Here is a 21822-nt window from a genome sequence, read left to right on the forward strand (position 1 = left end):
ACACACAGCAAGTGGAGCGTCGCAACGGTTGGATTAATGTGGGTGATCTACAAGGTGCTGTACATTTTAAGATTGTCAAATACGAGAGGATTAAGTTCCTAGTGATTGCATTAAAGGACTCTATTGAAATTTATGCATGGGCTCCCAAACCATATCACAAATTTATGGCATTTAAGGTGGGTCCCTCAGCTTTTCTATTTATATTACGATAGATTTCTAATGTTTAAATGTCTTTGAATAGAATTTTGGTGAATTGGAACATCGCCCGCTTTTGGTCGATCTCACCATTGAAGATCAGTCGAGACTGAAGGTGATCTATGGCTCCGCCGAGGGTTTCCATGCGGTTGATTTAGATTCAGCTGAAGTATACGATATCTATCTTCCCAAGCATGTAAGTTGGCGTGTTAAAAGAGTGTCAAAATTGATTGCTAAATAAGTGTTCTCTTCTTGTGTGCAGACTCAGGGTGCAATCATTCCGCATTGTATTGTGGCGCTTCCGAACTCAAATGGCATGCAATTGCTGCTGTGCTACGACAACGAGGGCGTCTATGTGAACACTGTGGGCCGGGTTTCCAAGAACATTGTGCTGCAGGCAAGTCATCGCCTGGGGAAATCCCGCTACCTCATTATTTTTCCTTGTATTTATTATTTAATTACACTTTTTTGTAGTGGGGCGAGATGCCCACCTCGGTGGCCTACATTGGGACTGGACAAATCATGGGCTGGGGCAATAAAGCAATAGAGGTGAGTGAAGTACAAAATACTTTAACGTGCCTGATTAATTAATTGAGTGCCCCTTTTTTTTTTAGATACGTTCCGTTGAGAGCGGCCATTTGGATGGTGTGTTCATGCACAAAAAGGCGCAGCGCTTGAAATTCCTTTGCGAGCGCAATGACAAAGTATTCTTCAGCAGTGCCAAAGGTGCTTCATCGTGTCAAATCTATTTTATGACGCTCAACAAGCCGGGCATGGCCAATTGGTAATTGGCAATCGATGATCTTGGCAGGCAGCCTTCGATCGATGCCACCTCCAGCGGTCGATTTGCTCAACCGGCAACAAACCATAAACATTTTCTTCTTATTTTACCACACAAGCAAAACGAAAAAGAAAGTATCTAAAAAGCGAACACATAAACGATAATTAGCTGATTTAAGTGAAGAGTGCATAACGATTAAGTGAGATATCCTAAACAGACACACCAACAAAAAGAACACACTCAACAACACACCAACAACAACAACCAACCCGAGATCATGAACTAGTGCTTATGAAAAATTCACCACGACAACGTTTCAATTAGTAAATGTGCTAAGAAAAACTCGATCAACGCGAGCCTATATATATATATAAATATATAAATAATCTACTTAATATTTAGAGACAGGGACGAACATTTCAAGCTCACTCGTCGAGGTTTTTTGTCACATCTGGTCAGAAAACAAGCGCAATTAAAGCAATTCGTATCCTCCATCCTTTCGATGTATGTATATTGACGTTACATAACTGAACACACCCAGCCAGCACACACGATTTAGATTCAGATCCATTTCAAATGTCGTTTCACAATTGTGTTACATTTCGCTTACAAGTAAAACTTAAGTTGAAAAACCAGCAGCGCAGCAAATATCGAATTTTCTACACAAAGCAGAAGAACGTCTAATATATATATATATATATATTTATATATATATAGAAGAAAATATATGCAGTTAGTTTTTGTTCTTGATATTATCAAATAGAATTTATTTGTGCGTTTCCGACGATTACATGTTAGTGGAGAAAGAGCAAAGGAAATTTATACATAATTTATTGTCTGCGCGCTCATTTTATGAAAATGCAAGAAAACAAATGGAAATCGAAATCGAAGCGAAGCAAACAAAACAAAACCCACATAAAACGCCATTGTATAAACTAAGTGATAAACAAGTAAATAATTGATTAATGTAAAATAAAGCCGAAAGCAACACAAAACCCCAAGAAGCAAGCTTGCAACAATTGAGGATATCTAATGGAAATATATAAAAAAAACGCACCATGACGTTTGCGAGGAGAGCTACCTTAATAACAAGATTGGAGGGAATTACAAAACGAGAACCTAGTTAAGCTGCATTTTTTACTGAACTTTTATACAGAGCCAAGAGAATGAGAAGAGAAAACATAAAAACGATGATGATGAACGAATCGAGAAGAGGGAAATTAAACCAAAATTCTATAAATCGTAGCATGTTAAAATTGATAACCATTTAACGAACCATCTCCGCTTGTTGTACTGTGTGCATTTTCATTGTGTTTTTTTACTAGCTTCAATATCAAAAGTGGTCACGTTGCAATATATCTCTATATCGAGTGCATATAGAATAACCTTTTCCCAACTGGCGCACACTGAGAACCCAAATGGAACCCTAATTCTGCCTTATTTTGTGTTGTTTGCGTGATTTCGTAACACTCCTCTTCTTCCACACACCACAACCTCCACACGAAAAAAATGTCTCATTAAGAAGTATATTTAAAATATTGTTTGTTTTTGTGTTATAAAATGATTGTACGCCCCCGTATTTAATAATGTTCATCGAAGCAAAATGGAAAAGAAAAGTGCACTAAAATGCACGTCTAAAACAACAAAAAAAAGGAATAAAAAAATTAGTAATAAATGCTTACTTTATTTCTAAAATAAAACAAGTAAAATGATACAGAAATGAATGTAAATCTAATTATTATATATATATAATCTCAAAATTAAAAAAAAAATACAAAAACATTTATTTATGTTTAATTTTTAAGGGACTGGGACTGAGTTGGTTTTTAAAATACAATTTAGTAATAACTTTTTTTAAATCAGTAAAATGGTAATATTAAAACAACTAACAACTACTGACAACAACTTGACAACTAACCAAAAATTAAAACGAAGCTTACAAAATTAAAATACAATTTAGTAACAATTTTTTTTAAATCAGTAAAATGGTAATATTAAAACAACTAACAACTACTGACAACAACTTGACAACTAACCAAAAATTAAAACGAAGCTTACAAAATTTTTGCAGGGACATGTACAAAATGATTTAAGCTACATTAACTTAAATTGAATAATGAAAAATGAGTATTATTCTCGAAGTTATAAAGGTAAAAGTGTTAATATGTCGAACAATGGACAGAGCAGATTTAAGAATAATAGTAAAAGACTTATCAACAAAAAAAGATTAATCAAGTGACTTTTTTTTTAAATAACAACTATAAAATCAGAAAAAACTATTAATTTTATAAACAGTTAACAAAGTCGGTTCGCTGCCTTTGCACGTTATTATAATTTTAAAAGTTAGAAGGTTTGCGTCCTAGATAAGATACACCGTAAACTGTTTGTTGCCTATTAAATGCATTATTTTAAAAATCTATACCACAAATTATTTTAATTTTTTTAATTAATAATAAAGAAACGCTTATAAAGTGTACATACAAATTTAAATGCAAATACAGTCGGTAAAATTATTTTAATATTGACAGAAACCAAAAAAATTGTTTTCGGTTGATTTTTCAAGTAATTCTTGCCGCCAACACTAACTTATTTATTGGTAATAAGAAACGTACAAAACATTGGTTAACAAATTTTGGGAGGACTAGGGGTTTTAAGAAGTTCAACCAATTTGTTTTGTGTTTTGCTAAATGTTAGCGAAACGTCGAACTAACAGAAAAATGTTAGCGAAACGTCAAACTAACAGAAGGAGAGAGCGAGAGAGCAAAAAAAAAAATTGAGAACCAAACATCGATGAAACATCGCTTTTGAAAACATCGATTGCTTTTGAAAACATCGATTGCTAACATCGATGATACTCCACCCCTGTTGTTTATTTTTTTTTTGTACAAAAAATTCCGAACGAGTCGGACGCGTTTTCGTCGCGAGTTTTTCCGCTGCAAAATCGGACATAAACAATAAGTGTAAATGCCGCGTATATTCAATTTATATGATATCAAGTGATTTTTTAATTTAACAAATCGCATCGTATGAAATTGGCCAGAGCCCCGGGTCGCGAATATTTAAAAAAGGATTTGTGTATACCGAAAAGGCTAAACAAGCTTTTTTAAAAGGTAAATCCCTGGCAAAGTGATAAAAAAAAGAGTTTTGCAATCAGATTGCCGGAAAACGGTACAAAACACAGTGCAAATGCAAAAAAAAAGGACGCCGACTATACGTATATGAGGTCCTTGTTGTGTATGTGTGAAAAAATCCTGGACAACGCCACTCCTTTTGCGCAAAGAAATTCATTAAAAAAATCTGTGGGAAGCTGTATATAGAGAGCTAAACGAAGCTGCGCCGGAGTTGAAAAATATGAATTTAAATAAGGGGTGTGGGAGTTCCATATAAACAAAGGCGTTTTAAAATACTTTAATCATAGATCCGATTTAAATAATGCAGATTTAAGTGCAAATCCAACAAAAAAAAGAAATTGCATTTGGAGTAGCGGCATTTTTAAGGGTGTGTAAGTGAGTTCGAGTCCTGCCATCCTGCTCGCACCCTCTGCGCAGAAGCAGGACGGTAGCAAAAAACAAAAAAAAAACCACAGAATTGCAATTTGCTGAAATGCTAAAATACAAAAATACGAAAATACATTTTGCCAACAGCTGGCGGAGTTTTAAACACCTGGCGAAAAAGCCAACATGAGACACCTTTAACAGTTAAATGGTTCTCCTTTTTATGGCTTTTAATAACTGGTTTTGCAGAGCCTTTTGCCGTGTGGGTGCGAGCGAGCAGGAAGTATGCCCCAACCCAAAGAACCGTTGATCGCAAAATGCAACTGCGATCGAGTGAGAAAGGGAGAGGGAGAGATGGGGTAAAAAAACGAAAACAAGACACAAGCAAAATGACTTTTGTTTTTCTTTTGTTGTCTTAGGTTCTGTGTGTGTGATTGTGTGTGTGGGTCTCTGATATTTTTGCTATCGCTGTTTTTTGCCTTATTTATCGCTTTTCTTCGTTTTGCAATTCTCCCAGTGCCGCAATTTATGCAAATATGCAGAAATCACAATTCTATTTGCACTATTTCCTCAATAAAAAATCGCTGGCGAGGCCAACAATATTATATTGTTGTTAATTTCTGTTCTTTGTGGGTACAATTTCACCCTCTTTTGTGCGTCGCGTGCTCCGCGCTTCTTTTTCTTATTTGTTTATTTTTAGTCGCGGAATTTCTGGTTACAAACCGTATTTAATTTCAACGACTTCCCTCTGTCTTGCTCCTGTTCCTCCTCCTCCTTAGTTGCCTTTTCCTGCTTCATTTTCTTCTCCTCTTTTTCTTGCAGAAACAGTTGCGCTTCATGTCTTTCCCCACACAGAAAAAAATTGGATAAGGTCCCGCGACAGTTTAAAATCAGAATTTGAAACCTACTATGCCTGTCCTGTCTTAAAATCTTTAAAAGATATGTTACGAATAACCATTCGTAAAAAAGTAGATACAAGATTTAATTAAAAATGAGTTCTTAAATTATTTTACGTTTGTTGTTGCATAAAGGTTTCTAATTATAGATAGCTAAAAATATATTTAATTTAAACCTTACAATTCTATGCTTTTTAATTATTTAATGTAGAATTTTTATATCATATCTCATTTTAAACTAATAATGGAATTTTTAAATATTGATATCAAAATTCTTTTCTGTGCACTGCAAGAGGGATCCACAAAAGAAACAAAAAGTGGGAGTTAGGGGAGAAAAAGAAAAGAAGAAGAAGAAGCGCCCGCCTTTGTTTTATGACTTCTGCGGATGTTTATTTTTAGTTGCAACGCTTAAATGTTTCAATCTTTATTTCCACACAATCCATCGTCAATTTGTCGGCGACTTAAAAACTCATAAAATGTGTCCGTCGTCATAAAACTTTCGCCTACGCTCGCGCGATTTGCATAAACTTAATTAGTCAAATGCATGCACAAAAAGTTATTCAACAAATTATTCTTAATTAACGAAACAGCCAAAGTTGTATAGCATTTGACAAATTGAACATTCAAATGCGTTAATTTTCATGCAAATCTTGGTATTATGCTAATCGCCTTGAATGACCAAAATTTCAATTCTGCGCCTTAAATTTATAGTTTCACATTTTTGGCATTTATGAAAACTTTTGCAGCAGATCAAGTATCTTAAGAAGTGCAGCCAGCTTAATTAAATAAACATCCATCTACGAATGTATGCAAAGCTTGATTTGATGCAAATTGCTTTAAATGCCCAAAACCAAAACGACAAGGCTTGAATTTATTGTTTCAACTTTTCGCATTTTGTTTATGGAAACACTTTTGCCTTATAGGTATGTATGTTCATTTGTTGCGCTGAACTTCTTCAAACGACCGAGTTTAAATGACTTAGATTTATTGCTTTACATTTATGCTATTTATTTTACTTCTGAAACTATTTCCGAAGAAATCTACATCAAAGATCTCTTAAATTTAAATTAATTTAATGTAGACATACATCAGAAATGTTATTCAACAGATTATTCTTAATTAAAACAGCGACCAGAGTGTATTTTTCTATAAAGCTGAATTTTATGTTAATCTCAAAAGTATTGTTTTAAATTTAACTTTATTTAATTTTCAGTTAATGAATCAAGCAGATTTAATTTATCTGTAAAGCTTAATTTTATGTTAATCTCTTCGGTATTGTTTTGAATTTTTTGCATTTATAGAAAACTTTTGCAATGCCAAGAAAGGCAAAAAACTCAACTATTTCGAACGAAATCGAGATCACCGATCTCTCCAAGCTCTTGAGTGTTATTTTTCCCGTTTGTTTTTGTATGTTTTTTCGGTGGCCCACGCGCAGCTGGCGAAATCAAGTTTAGACCTCCCCGGAACCCCACAAAAAATATGTAAAGACCCCTGACTTTATCTATTGCGTCACTTGATTTGGCGCAAGTTTAGCACACGACTTCTTTTGGCTTCCAGTTTTCAACCCAAATGATCTTGGATCTATGGCATTTTCGTTCGATGGAAAATTATAGACAACAACAACAGCAATGGCTATATATGTTTTTCTATCTGTAGTGATATTAACAGTTGCCGCAAAATGTCGCCTTTATTTATTCATCTATTTTTTCCTATTTTTTTTTTTGCGGCTGCCATTTGGCTAACCGCCATATAAGGCATCCGAATTGTGTGCGAGTTTGGGGGACATGGGATTTCGGTTGATCAATGATTATGATTCGTTCATGGCTTGGGGCCATTTGGTTTTTATTGTCTGAAGAAAAGCGACATTAGCTAAGCCTAATGCGACCATTTGTGGTTTGGCTTTTATGAGATCTTTACAGGGTTCAGTGAACCCAGATTGCAGTCTTATTTGACGGTCAATTTGGCGGGGATACTAAATTGAAGAACAACCTTTTGTTGATAAATGGCTTTGGAATTTGTTGGTAGGTGCATTAACATGCACTTGAGTTTTTAAATATTAATCAATTTATCTATACTCTTTGTTTAATTTTAACATATACCTAATAGGAAAGTTGTATTCAATATTTAATGCCTAATACTTTTTAAAATATGTAAAATGGTCAATAAATCACACAAGTAATAAACAATTTAACATACTAATTATAACTATCTTTTTGGTTAATCCTCATTTAGAATTTTTGTAATTTTTTAAATCTCTAGATATCTTAGTGAATAATTATAGTATTTGGTTTGGTTCAAAAATAACAATTTCCATGATTATGCCGGTTGGCATTTCAGTTATTTATAGTTGGCCACAGCTGCAGTGGTCCACCAGCCAAAGAAGCCCCCCAATCCCAATCCCGCCCAGAGTTATTCCCACTCCTCTCTAATGGCCGTGCAACCACTTGCGGACCACTTTGTCCACTTGTTCGGACAGCAAACCGAAAAAAACCCTGTGTGGAACAACTTGAAATGTTTTTTGTAACCCACGGCGAAACAAAACCGAAACACAAAACCCGTGAGGGGGAAAAACATGCGGCGGACGGGCGGACGAAGCTTTCAAATCACATAACATACATATAACACCAAAAATCGGTGGGTTGCCCCACTCGAGGCACTCCCCCTCCAAATGCCGCCTCCTTATCCTCCGATCGATATTCAAAATGAGCCTGCAGGCAATGTCGTAAGGCATTATTAACATACATTTGGTCCGGACATCGCATCGAGTGTCTGGCTATCGAGGTTTTAACCCTCTTAACAACCCTCTGTATTGTATAACTAAATTACTTAAGGATTTCGAAAAAGAAAACTTTAGAAACAATGTGGTATAATACTAAATAAAGATAAAACTTTATAAAGGACGTAGTTTTGGCTAATAAATAAATATAATACCGATTTTGCCATACTGTTTATTAAAGAAAAAGTTTGCATGCTTTAAAAAAAATCTTTATAATCATCAGTAACTGGTTAGCTAATAAATTATTTTGTTTACAATCATAAGACAAAGGCATGTTTAGTTAGAATTTAATCAAATATACTGAATCCATTTAAATAAAAAATATAAATTGTTACATTAACTGGCAATTTTCCTAATTAACAAGTTTTTTTTTAACTTTCCTTCTTCGTCACGTTGTCTCTGTCTTTTTAACCCTATGTAGCATTTTTTGAATTATGCAACTTAGCAACCTTCTGCGGTTGCAATTTCAACTGCCGCGAAATTGAATTGAATGAGCTAGCTAAAAAGAGCTGAGGCTGAGATAAAGCTGCCAAGAATGAGATTCCAAAGTTGCATGACTGGTCCGCGGTCTCTGCACCTTAGCTTAGTTAACAATGTAAATTGCACCATCCATCGCCACCTTCAAGGTTTATTCTCAGCCCTTCGCCGCCCCACACTTATTCCAAAATACACACGCAAAGTAGAAACGAGATAATGCTGTTTATAACTTTATGGATTTACATACCGTCAGTCAGTCAGACTGCCTAATTAATTGCCAGCTAATTTGGGGCACCTCCCCCAGTTTTTTTTTTTCATGGCGACCCAACCCTATTTTCAGTTGACCCCATTTTCTAGGTCCTGACCACAAAAATTAGGCCCAATTTGGTAAATGAACCGTGTTAAAAATAAACATTTCCCCTGTCAATTTTCCGCAGCTTTTGCTGGGCACAACATTTATTGGCTTCATTTGCTTATGTGGGGGATGGCATTAGAATGGGTTTGTTTGGGGGAGTGGCTTTTGTCCGTTTTATTGAATTTTGTTCCTTTGCTCTCTGGCCAGTTATTTATACAACAAAAAGTGATGGCCACAAAGTTTTTGACAATTTATCAGATAAGCGAAGCTGGCAGGGGAAATTGTTTGATGAAATGCAGGAAGCGAAGGAGGCGGGAGGAAAATTTAGAGAAAGCATTGCCTGCATAATGACAAAAGTTTTTCCTCCCATTCGCACTGAAAACTGAAAACCCATTGGGAAAGCTCTTTTTGCTTTGTTTTGGTTTTGTGTCTGCCTTTTCATTCAATTTCCTTGCAGTTACCGGTGTGTATACCTCCTTTTTCCCTGCCTTTCTATACTGTTCGTACACAACTAAAAAATTGGTTCTAAAATAAGGATTAATTAACTAAAGAAGTAAAGACAGACATAGCTTTTTTTGTTAATTGAATAACGAAGTAAATTACTCGCTGGGTTCTCTAACAAATATTTATTGATAAAGAACATAAATCAAGAACAATGTATTAAAATCCTTATGGAGACACCCTATAAAGAAGATTTAAAATAAGAGAACAATAAATTTAAAATTAAATTAAAATTAAAATTAAAACAATCCCATGCAAAAGCTTTAATCCCTAATTTCAGTAAACACAATTTTCCTCTGTGCATGCATCCTTCAGTGTTTAAGCTTTTTCGCCAGCTTGCATTTCTAGGGGTTGTTCCTTTGGCTTCCATTGCACAGCAGCCTCTGGAAAAGTACAGTAGTACCGGGCAGGGGCAAACCAAGAACCCTGGGAACTGCAAAAGGAGGCGGATAAGTAAGGGGGAGGGGCAGGAGCAGGAGCAGGCGGGGGGACAGGCGGACAGCGACCCTGCCAAGTGTGAAGTGTCTACTTTAGGTTGAGTCAACTTTGATTCTGCCTTTCTTTCTTGGCTTTGTCTCCAACCGTCCTTAAGCATTTGTAGTTGTCACGCCTGCTGCCCACAGACTGCAGTCTCAGTCTGCAGTCTCCAACTGCACTCCATCCATCCCTGCACAGAAAGAAAACTTGATATTTGATCATAACATTATTACAAAAATTCATGTTTATTATTGTTTTTAACCTTTATTTTCCCTAAAAAAGGGTGGGTTCAGTACTTGCGACATGAAAAACATATATAATTTGATAATTTTATAATGATATTTGTACTACGAAATGTACCTTATTCAGAATGACCCATAAAACTGTTCCAAATTCTAAAATACAAAATACAAAAACACTGCAAGTTTCGTAATGATATTCTTACTATAGAATTTTCTTCATCATGAAAGGTCCCACAAATCTATTCCAAACCAAATTCTTTTAAAAATGTTTATTGATTTTTAAATGTAACTTGATTAGCGAGATTTCCGGGACACCCAAGTGTCCAAAATAATCTCGTTTTTTCCCTGTGCAACTGCACGTTTCAGTTGCAACTTCAACTTCAGCATCAGCATGGCAGTGCCACTTTATCTTGACAGTGACAGGCGGCGCGTGGCCATAAATCAATAATTTGCCCCAAGCTGAAGACACCCTGCAACCTGGGATGTGACAGGAATCAAAAGATGGAAAAGGCTGAGAAGAAGGAATCCTATGGATCGAAGCTTGTTTTCAGTCACTGCTGCGGGCTGAATGCAAATTGGAACATTTGGGATTGTCAGTCGAATGCAATTTGGATAAGTTAAACGAGATTAATTCCCCTCGAAATCATTTGATTAGAGGGATAACAAAATAAACTGGGATTAATTGAATTCTGTTTTAGAAGGCAGTTTTCAATAAAGAGAAATTCAATTGTATTTTTAAAGCCATATCAACATAGTGGCAAAAAAATATATTCAAAATTCCTAGATGCTCCAGTAAATATCAAGTTCTTAATTTCAAATTTAAGATTTAAAAAAAAACATTTTATTTGATTGTTTGTAAACTAGAAAGCTTACCTACTATACCACTGAATAAATGTACACACCACTTAGAGAATTTAAATTTCATCCCCACTCTGCACTCCCAAAACTGTGTTTAAATCAAGAGCAAATCGTTTTAAAGTTCCTTGAACTTGTTTGCGCCCCACTGCAGTTGCTATTAAAAATTTACGTCCACTCAGCAGTTATATGAGTGTTCCACTTTTGAAAGCAACCTATATGAACAGATGCATAGAATTATATATTATAGTGGCAGACATTCAATCAGCTCAATGCAGGATCCAATTAAAAGCAAAACAAACAAAGGCAGATGAAATATTACTCGGATACATATGCATAAATCAAAAATTCAAAGGGAAGTTACAATTTGGCAAAAGACAAAAGCCCAAAACAAAGGGGATTTGAAATAAAAAAGCTGCAGCGCAGTCTGAATTGAAACGTTGATGATGACAAAGTTCAAATGAATCTAATCAATGGGATGGCATATGAATTAGAACTTGATAAGGAAACGTGTCTCTGTGGCGTGGAGATAATGGTAGTATTATGCGAAAATTGGAATTTAATTGGTGTGAATCACCTGATAAGCAGATGCGACGCCGCAATCCAAGTTCAGTTCTAGACATCGTGACTGTCACGAGGATTGCAGCAGTCGGGCGAATGAAATCGCATCTGGGGCTATATACCTAAATTACCCACTTTGCGAGGGCTTGAAAAATACAGAATTTTCCCATTTTGCGTCTCAAATGTTTGACTGCACTTGACTCGAGTGGAAAAACATCAGACATGAGGGGGAAAATGTGGAAATTGTGGGTGACTGAGAGAGTAGTTTACTCTAGCAACAGTTTTTGCCTTTTTTGCACTCTAAGCGGATTTGTTGGATTTGCTTTCTATATATTTTCCCGCCATGTGTTTGTTGGTAAAAAAAATATGCAAAATGCAATGCAAATAAAAGGAAAATTTCCTCTCTATTTTTCCCTACCTTGAATATTATGAAATATTCTCCCCGTTGTGTGCAAAACCTTAAAAGTTCAAAGTCGCAAAATGCTGAACTTTGGATGGGGTGTTAAAATGGTTTCACTGTGAAATGGAGATGTTTGAACTTCCAGACGAAAGCGATTACGGAAGGAGATTTGTGTAAATATTTGCTAGCCAAAGGAAATTGGGGTTACTTTACATATAGTAGGTTGAAAATAGTAATGCCATTTGTGGCATTGAGAAAAGCTTTTTATTTTAAAGTCTTAAAGTTAGATTGTTGGTGGTGGTCGCTTTCATTTACAACAGCTGTGAACTGTAAGCAATTGTGATTATAGAAATGAAAAGTGTAATACATTTAAGGCAACCATTACTTATGATAAGTGAGAATATATTTCACATGCAGCAAACAAATTATTCGTTATTATTTTTGACTTTAAGAAATCTACTGAATTGTTAAAAACTAATTAAGTATTTCAAAGAGAAGTGAAAGGAAATCTAATATTCCCATGAGGTATCATAATATAAACAGCCATATGTGCCTTTTCATTGAGCTTAATAAACTAAACAATAAAAAACGTTTATATTTCCCATTCTCATATCAGTTTCATAGTACACATACAGCACCTTGATAAAGCGTAGTTGAAACTTCCATTAGCCAAATTGGACTTTCCGCATTGATGAAGAACACTGCGCATATATATTAACCTCTGGAGATATCTAGATAGACCTCAACTATTTTTGCTATATCAGCTCACGTGCATTACACGAAAATTATAGGAAATTGCAAATGATCTTTGTCACATTTACAATGAAAACACACAGAAGTTGAGGTTGAAATAATTATTGTTTCTTACTTTTTATTAAACTTTTGTTTTCTTAGGGCTCAGAGCGTTAAATTCCATTCGGCCACGGCTTTTTGTATTTATTCATTATGTGTTTTGTTACTTTTTCACTCTGTTGACATTGTCACGCTCTCACTGGCTGCAAAAGTGGTGGGGAGTTTCGACCCTCGGAACGATCTTAGTTTCGTCTTTCCGCGGTTTATTTAATTTATTTATTTTCGTTTTCAGTCTTTCGCTTTCATCTGTCGACGTTATGGGTGAAACAGGGGTTAAGAAGCGAGGAGGTTGGCGACCAGATGTCTGCCACGCATTTTTTGTTATTTATCAAAAACGTCAGAAAAGTTGGAGCAAAAAGGGGGAACAGGTGCACAATTTCAAGACCTTTGGTCATGGCCATTGGCGTATGTTTTTTTTTGAACACTTTTTATAACGAGTTTTGAATTTGCCGCATGAACTTTTTCCCTTAAAGTCATTTTAATCGAGTTTGGCCATTAAAAGCATTTGTTTTGGCAAGCTTTTAATTTAGCGGATTGCGGTTGTAATCTCTTTTTTTTCTCTTTGGCTTAGGAATTTAATTTGGTGGCGTTTATTAACTTCGCTTGTGTTTTCCCGAAATTAGTGTTCCCTTAAATCTTGCTATCATTTTTGTCTTTTTTCTGTAAAAGCTTTTAATTTACATCAAGCGTTTTTGACACCTCTTTTTGGGGCTTGCGGTTGAAAACCCTTTGCAATGCCGTTTTTTGGTTTGTGCTATCCCCAAGTTGATTCAATTTGCGGTGGACATTTCATTTCATTCGGTCAGTGTCAGGTATTGGCCGTTGTCAAGTCAAGGCTTTAAACACGAGTTCCGTTTGCCTGTGGCTTCTTTTTTCTAAAGAAATCCCTGCCATCTACGGACATGGCCTTTTGAATCTTTATGGCCAGGCTTTGCTCTCTCTATCTGTATATAACTTTTTGCACAGAGAAAAAATATAAAACAATATATATCAATTGTAAGGTATGAATTACTTACTTACTTTTTCAATAAATCTTTATTTATAAAAATGGCTAGTTTTCGAATTTTAGATAAACAGTTATTTATACTTCAATGTTTTTTTGTAAATATTTCCTGAATAGACTTTTTTCTCAGTGCACCAATGGTCAACTCTCCTGTACAATTAAAAATTCTTTATGCACTTGCCTCGACTTGCACTCGCACTCTGCCGAAGATTGACTTGTCTCGGTGGCCATGAGAAAATGTGTGCATCTCCGGGCATTTCTCTTCGTCCATCAGGTGGGTCAGTACTTTATATGGCATATGGTAAATGTAAATGGAGAAAAGGGGGCGGGGTCGGTCACGCAAGGCGGCAGTTAGAGGAAACCCTATTAATGTCAAGTTCATTGCCACAATCCATCACTGGCGGAGAAAGGGAGGAGGCTATGGAGGCACTTTGCCGAGACGAGAGGCGATTTATTATTATGGTCAATATTGTGCAGGCTGCAACATTTCATTAACTTGGAAAACTTGTTTTGCAGAGTTCCGTCTCTTTTGCTGGCGGATTTGTCCAAGTTTAGCTGTAGCTGCACTTGAAATTGGTCAGACATTGAATATTCGGGTTATCTGCTGATAAGAGCGCGTGAATTTCGGCCCACCAGTCAATAATAAATATATTTTTATATATATATAACAATTTGTATCTTATCTTGGGAGCCACGTGGCAAGGCAAATTGAATTTGACCGCCTCGAATATGCAATTTAAATTGACATGCAACTTGCACTCTTCACTTTTTTCAAGCTTCACTTTTCGCAACTCACTTTGCTGCTGCAGACCTTGGAAAAGCAATTTTCCGCTGCGACAATAAATTATGAGCTTGTCGAGAAGGAGGAAAAAAGTGGAAAAACACAGGACTTGTGAAAGTTGTGAGAGTAGAGGCCCTGTTTTATCACCGCCACTTTGCATGTTCATCTATTTTATGTATGGTTAACGCCCTAAAATGGTTTACCATTTTCTGTAGCTATTTTTATGGCCACATTTCTTACGGGATTTTCAATTGCTTTAATGGCTCTCGTACCGATTCCAATTGTAATTGCAACTCTAGCCTTATTGCGATTATCTACTACTTGGCCATAATTATTATCCCATGACGGGGGGTGGGGGGAATCTGGTTGGGTATTTGGCAATTAAAATTGCTGCCACGCCTCCATTTAATGTAACACTTACATGCTCCACTGCGCGAGTAATTTACCAGCATATTTTGTTCAATTTATTTCGCATGCCTAACTTATTGTTATTATCATTTTTTCGCACTGCCATAAAAGTCGGGGAAAAACGTTATTGCAGCTACTAAAAGCGGCTTACGGCGGCGGACTTAACTGTGAATTAGAAATACTTTTCCTGATTACCGTCTAGTAGCGATGATGGGGCATGCAATCTGATAATACGGTTGATTATGAGGCGGAAAATATGAAGAATGCCTGGGAGAATTGGAAATTGAGAAGCACTTAAACAGATAACTTATAGAACTTTACCGTGGCGATTTAACTGTTGATTATGGTAAATTATGTGGATGTTACGTTAGATAAGATTTGTCAGAATTGCAAAAGTAATTAAACTTAAGAAAAAATGTTTGCCTAATTTATTTCTTAAAATATAAAAATAAAATTTCTTAGTTTCAGAAAAGGTTTTGATTTAATTTTAATTATCTCTTAAAAAACAAATAGTTTAACAAAAATCTCTTTTTTTAAGGACTTAATTGTTTTGTTCCGAAAAATATTAAACATTCATTATTTTTCTATTTATAAAAATTACTTTTTTACATGACTTTTAAAGTCCCTATTGTTTCGCCCATTCTACCTAAAGTATTTTTTTAAACGACCTTTCAACAAACATCAAAAAGCCACCCACCTGGCTCAATTCACTCACCATTTAATCTCTTCAAAAAGAAGGAAATAAGAACGCTTCTAACATTTTCCCACTGCCAGCCACTTTTTATTGGTCTGTCCGCAGTTCGGTGGACCAGACATCCCACATAAAACTTGGCTCTTAATAAGGCAAGACAGCATCGCAGTCGCTGGCAGAACATTTCTGGTCTGAAAAACCAATTTCTGGCATTACATGGCCTTTATGGCGGAGTCAAGCGGCTCATCGGTGTTTCAGTTTTAGTTTTAGCCGCTTGCTTCTGCTTTTGCACCGCAAAAGGTCGTGAAAAAGTTGTTTACTTCTATACTCTTTAGCCATCGCAGCTTATGAGGCCATAAAAAGCCAAGGGAATGGGGAGTTTGAGGGAGGAAAAAGCCACCATCTAACCGGGTCTATAATAAAACTAAAAACATGACATGCAGAGAGGCAACTTCAATGTAATTTACATGAGAAACCTTAAACGAAAAACAGCGAGCGCTTTTGTTAATTTGTTTTAAACAAAGTATTGTAAAAGTTACAGTGGAACTCATTTCGAGCGGCCTTGATACGAAGAGCTCTCGAAAAGCAACCTCTTAACGCATGTCTTTGATTGAAAGTTATGACATCTAATAATTATAATCAAAGCCAACGAGTTGTTTTCGCTGTTGCGCTGACATGATTTATACGCATCTCGAAACCAAACTTGATAATCACATATGGCCCGAGCCGACATCAAACCGTTATGAGCCGACGCAACCGCAAAAAGATCTCTTTTCCTCCAATCTCGATCCAACCAACAATCTCTCGAAGCCAATAAACCCAGCCAGCTAATGATATGGGCTTTTTGGTTGAGGAGAAATCTGATTGATTGTAATTAAAGTCCCCGCCAGACAGGCAGATTCTAATGCCAATTTATTGGCACTTTCAGGCGGCATCTAGTTTATGAAACGCAAATGTCAAGCGACAATTGCTGGAATAGCATGGTATTTATGAGTAGGATGCTGGCAATGGTTGGAAAAAGGAGGTAACTTGGCCACAACGACATTGTTCAGTGTTCTACAATCAAATTGAGGTCGTGTGGTAGAAGAAAATGTCAGACGAAAAGGCCTTGAAGTTATACACACAAGGGGATAAATGGTTTAATAAACATCTTTGTCATAATAAAATTCATAGCTGTTGTTCTTGTTATTAACATTGGGTCTTTTAAGCACATTTTTACAATAACATACTTAAAAAGTGTTTCTAATTGAAATTCTCATTTTATAAATACAAATTGAAAACTTTTTAAGACATTTTTAAATATAGTTTGTGTAATGTAAATACTAATAAGAATCTTATAAACTATTTATATTTTGGGATTCTAAATTCCTTCTACTTAGTTTGGTACGAAATTCGTATTCTTTATCGGACTTGTTAAATGAAAATTCCCTGTCTCCTTACAAATAATATTTTATTAGCCTAACATGTTCACCATTCAAAACTTGACTACCACCCATGACTTTCACTTTCAATTCCACACACTCTTGTACTATCTATTAACCAATTGAGCTGTTCAGGTCACTATCTATTATCTCCCAAAACTTCACGACCTGCCCCAAGTAACTCGTTAAACGTGGATCCCAATTTAGTTAAATTTTTTCGTTTTGTTTAACCATTTGATTACACCCACCACGATTTTCTCACGCACTGTAAACGAGTGAAATTGTTGAACAACAATAAATTATACAATTACAATGCGCGCTGAATGATTTTCAGCTTGAGAGTTGAGTTGCCGCAGAAGGCCGACGAAATTTATGAGTTTACCTTGCGGACAAAGACCCGAAAATAGACAAATCGGGGAGTTTGTTGGGGGGCAAATTAAGGCGACACTTTGATTACCCACCCAAAAGCTAATAACATTGTTATTGTTGACTGATGACTGACGATGCCAGCTACTGAAAAACGCTGTCTGTTTATCAATTGGCCGAACTTTCTCCCCGGTTTTTCGGTTTCAGTCGATTGGGCTCGACTTAAACTCTTATTTTTTCTCCCCTTTAGACTTGCTGCAGCTCCAAATGAAACTAATTGCTTCCGTTCGCAACATTTCACCTTCAATTCTCCCGGCGAGAAACCCTAAGGCAAACCCCTCGAAAGAGAGCTCAAACTAATTTCGTATGCCTCCGAGGGCCACCTTAAAAATGTGGCCATTCTATTTGGTTTCGTTGGATAGCTTTCGGATGTTTTTTTGGTTCATTGAACTTGAAATTACACTAAAGAAAATGTAAACGAGTCATGTAATGAGATTAGTCATTGTTGAAATTAAAATTACATAAAATCAGGGCTTTAAAAAATAAAATTGTTTATGAAAAACAAATACTTCCTTTAAAAAAGTTTGTATCGAAATTAAGTATATGTCCTAACAATCTTGACAAATCTCGGAAATAATGGGTAATTAATTATTTATTTATTTTAAATTTGTAAGAAGAACCTAAATTACAAAGATTTTTAAATTAATAAAAAAGTTTGTATCTAAGTAAATTATTTTTTTCATAATTTTAATATAAATAAAAGAACTTAAAAAAACTAAAGAAATTTTGCTCTGGCAGTTTCTTCCTTATTTATATTACATATCTAATAATATTTGTTTTCCGTGTAGCATATAAGTTTCGATTTCTGTTAACTGCATTTTCGCTCTCCTAACTTTTATTTGCGTTTGTTTCTTGCATTGTTTTTTGCAGAAATTTGCATTTTCATCTTGCGCAAAAGGCAAACGAACAAACAAATATGCTGACACCGATGAGGCCAGCGGTGGGTTGATTGGCTGACAACCACGACGTCCACATCCAAGTCCACAAACAAGAAAAAACGACCAGACACGCTTCAGTGCCATCGAGTGGGAGGAAGTAGTGGTAGTAGTGAGGTGGAGAGGAAGGAGCAGCATCATCATCACCTGGCTCAACTTGAATACGAAAAAAGCTAACAAAAAGCAAGAAAAAGCACAAAAAAACACACACACCAGCACACTACAAACACCACGCCACAATGACAAATGTTTGGAGCGGAGCCAGGCTTTAGGTGTTGAGCAGGTTTAATCAAACAACAAAGGAAAAGCCGAGGAGGCCAACGAGGAGGAAGGACACCACACCGAGCAAACACCTGAATTGGACAAGAGAAAGGTTAGTCCAGTTCGACTATCATAGGGCAATAAATCCAAGTGCTGAGCGGGTTTAATTTGAGTTAGTCTGAACTTTGGAATGCCCATAAATTTCAATTACACTTTTCAATTTAAAATAGTTCATGTTTGTTGCCGAAAATGGGAAATATGCTAAGCTAGACAAATAATTATCGTTTTACTATGCTACAAACTGAAATCGGAATACATCATCAACATTATTACATTATTATTAATGAAATATTACAACACCTGTATTACTTCCTCACTTAAAATATATTATGTGTGTATTGCTTTAAAAATCATGTGCAAATATGCCATGCTAGAAAGTTTGTTATAAGAATATGTTAATTTTTGTTTCCAAAATGTTTTTTTAAGTACATATTTTGTGTTATTGTAATAATTTTTCCGTTGCTCGACCTCAAAACGACAATTTATGCATATACCAGCGTAAAGCTGATGAAGCATAATCCTTTCTGCCTAGTCATACCTTAGGCAATGGGAACATTTGGGCTGTAAGTCGATGCAAGCCCGCTCCCAAAGCAGCCACAAATGTTTTTTAGCAGCCCATTTCCCACTTAGGCCATAAAAAACTCGCTTACACATACACATGTGGCGAATCCTTAGCCAAGTTTGTAGATCCCTGGGTTCCTTAATTATGCGCACATGAGACTCATTCGGGGAAAATGCGAGGACAACGGCGCCAGGCTTGCGGTCTCCTTTAATTTACCACCACTCGAGGGGGGAAGTAGTCACAATTTGGAACATTAAATGAAATATATAAAATAGATAATAGAAAAAAAACATGTAGCGCTAGGATGATAAAATCAAACATGTACAAATACAAATTTTGGCATAATTTTTCTTTCTTGTGCATTTTAAAAAAGCCAGGTGTATAATTTTGTATAAAAGGTGCTTTTTACCTGTAAACTATACAAATTTTATTGAAACCATTTATTAAAAAACGCCTTAAATTTAAGAAAGCAACAAACAATTTTACATTTCAGAAAATAATTTCTAATTTAATTTAAGAAAAACGTTTTTATAGTGAATTTAAATTTATTATTATTTCGCCAACGGTTTTTCTTAGTTCCATAACGCGGAGTTAAGCGACATATTTTAGAATTTTCCTCTGTGCAAAATGGGACACCTAGTCGGTTGCCACCTGGCATAGAAATATGCAAAAAAGCCACCATCATCCTCGGAGTTTAAAAATAGTTGGCCATCGTCGCCATGCCGGCGACACTCCAGTTACAGTATTCAGTTTTCAGTTTTCAGGCCACTGACTCACTCGCAGTCATTTGTCAGGCTTATAAAAGTCAATCGGTTCGATTATGCAAATGCATCCCGATCGATGTGTGAGGCTCTTAAACACTTTGATGCGATGTGAGGACGTATCTCAATTGGTTCTGCTCTGGGATCCATCGAGTGTGTGATGCTGCTGCTGCGGTTTATTCAATTTTGCAGGGCGCATCCTTTGAAGACCAGTTGGATGGAGTTTGCATCGTTATTTTTTTTCCTCCGTACGTAGGCCCAATCCAGTTCGGATTCTGAATCGGAATCGGAATTTCAGGTTCAGAGTGGGAGGGTGGGATCGAGTGGAAACCCACTCTTGGGGGCCAAGCGCGTGCAGACTTTGCCAACTTGTTTTCCCACCGTTTAATTGGCATAATTTGTCTAACAAGACCAACGAACCACAGGCACATAGACACATAGACATACAACATCGAGAACAACGACAACTCGTTTCGTATTCATCGCCGTTGCTGCTGCACTGGCAAATAAAACGTAGTAAATCCAAGCATTTTAACACCCAATAATTTAAAATAAGGCCATACTTATAAATGCATAATATTTAATTTAAAACGAATATAACCCATTTTAAATCTTTTTTTTCCCTATTAATTAAACTAATATTTGCATAGCATTGTATTAAATATTGTGGTTATCTATTTACTTAAAATGTCATCCATTTTAATTTACTATTCATTATTTTTTATCAGTGTGCTGCTGCGGTAACCACCGTATCAAAACATCTTGAATTGTTGTGTTCTCGTTTAATAAGTGAATGTTGCTGGCTGTGTGTTTTGTGTTCCTTGGTTAGTTTGGTTACCAGGCAGGCCTACGCGGAAAATGTCTGTTGGTCTACAAGTCTACAAGTCTGTGAGTCTGTGAGTCTGAAAGTATGTTTGCCAGACAGTTGTCACGACCGGCGAAGGTTGGGGCTTGTAATCGCAATCAAAAGAAATACAAGTTGTAAAATATTAACAAGACAGAATAATACTAAGAACTAATGCGACTCTTTTTTAAGTGGCGTCCAAGGTTGTGGTTTTTAATAAATGAAACATAATTGAAATGTTGCCAGGGGAAATCTGAAAAAAAAAATGAATAAAAAAAGGTTTTATCACATTACAAAACAGATGTGAAAGGAAGTTGTCTTTTGCTAACAAAACATTTAAGCCCTTTTTTCATATTCCTACCAATATGTTTATCGTTTCATACGAAAATTTAAGAGTTTTGGAAAATTAAAATCATTAAAACAAAGCTTTTTATGCAACAAAGAAATAAGTATCATATAGAAGATATTGCAATAAATTAAAAAATAAAATTCTTATGGAATTTGTAAATTAGTTGTAAGAAAGCTTTGAATAAATTAATATTCAACTAATTAAAATATGGAAAACCTACAATAATTCAAAACTTGTACAAATTTATTTAAATAAAAACAGTTTTTGTAAATTTATCATAAAAATAGGATAGTAAGTTCTTAAAAGGCTTAGAATGAAGACAGTTTTTCTTTGTAAATTCATTAGAGAGGGTTGTCCTCAAGTTAGCCCCGATCTCATTGTTCACAGCCTCTGCGTTGGTTCCCAAGTTCATTGTCATTGCTGCTGTTCCGATTCCTATATCCATATCATATTAAGAA

General features: G+C 35.7%; 2 protein-coding genes across 26 annotated transcripts in view; both read left to right on the plus strand.

Moving 5' to 3' along the window:
* The window catches only part of LOC108145963 (mitogen-activated protein kinase kinase kinase kinase 4), a 37466-nt gene extending 34708 nt beyond the window's left edge, over positions 1-2758 (plus strand). For all 12 annotated transcript variants that reach the window (XM_017271683.2, XM_017271689.2, XM_041708449.1 and 9 more), the window contains 5 exons: positions 9-176; positions 242-391; positions 458-592; positions 670-744; positions 810-2758. In XM_017271683.2, the coding sequence (XP_017127172.1) occupies positions 9-176; positions 242-391; positions 458-592; positions 670-744; positions 810-983 (702 nt within the window). In that variant the 3' untranslated portion in view covers positions 984-2758. The remainder of the gene's footprint in view (positions 1-8; positions 177-241; positions 392-457; positions 593-669; positions 745-809) is intronic.
* Positions 2759-3853: 1095 nt separating this feature from the next.
* LOC108145860 overlaps positions 3854-21822 on the plus strand; it is a 56657-nt gene continuing 38688 nt past the window's right edge. For all 14 annotated transcript variants that reach the window (XM_017271488.2, XM_017271481.2, XM_017271487.2 and 11 more), the window contains exons 1-2: positions 3854-4086; positions 18463-18900. The gene's annotated coding sequence lies outside the window, so the exon portion shown is untranslated. The remainder of the gene's footprint in view (positions 4087-18462; positions 18901-21822) is intronic.

Source organism: Drosophila elegans, unplaced genomic scaffold (assembly GCF_018152505.1).
Source record: "Drosophila elegans isolate 14027-0461.03 unplaced genomic scaffold, ASM1815250v1 contig_208, whole genome shotgun sequence".
Taxonomy (NCBI): domain Eukaryota; kingdom Metazoa; phylum Arthropoda; class Insecta; order Diptera; family Drosophilidae; genus Drosophila; species Drosophila elegans.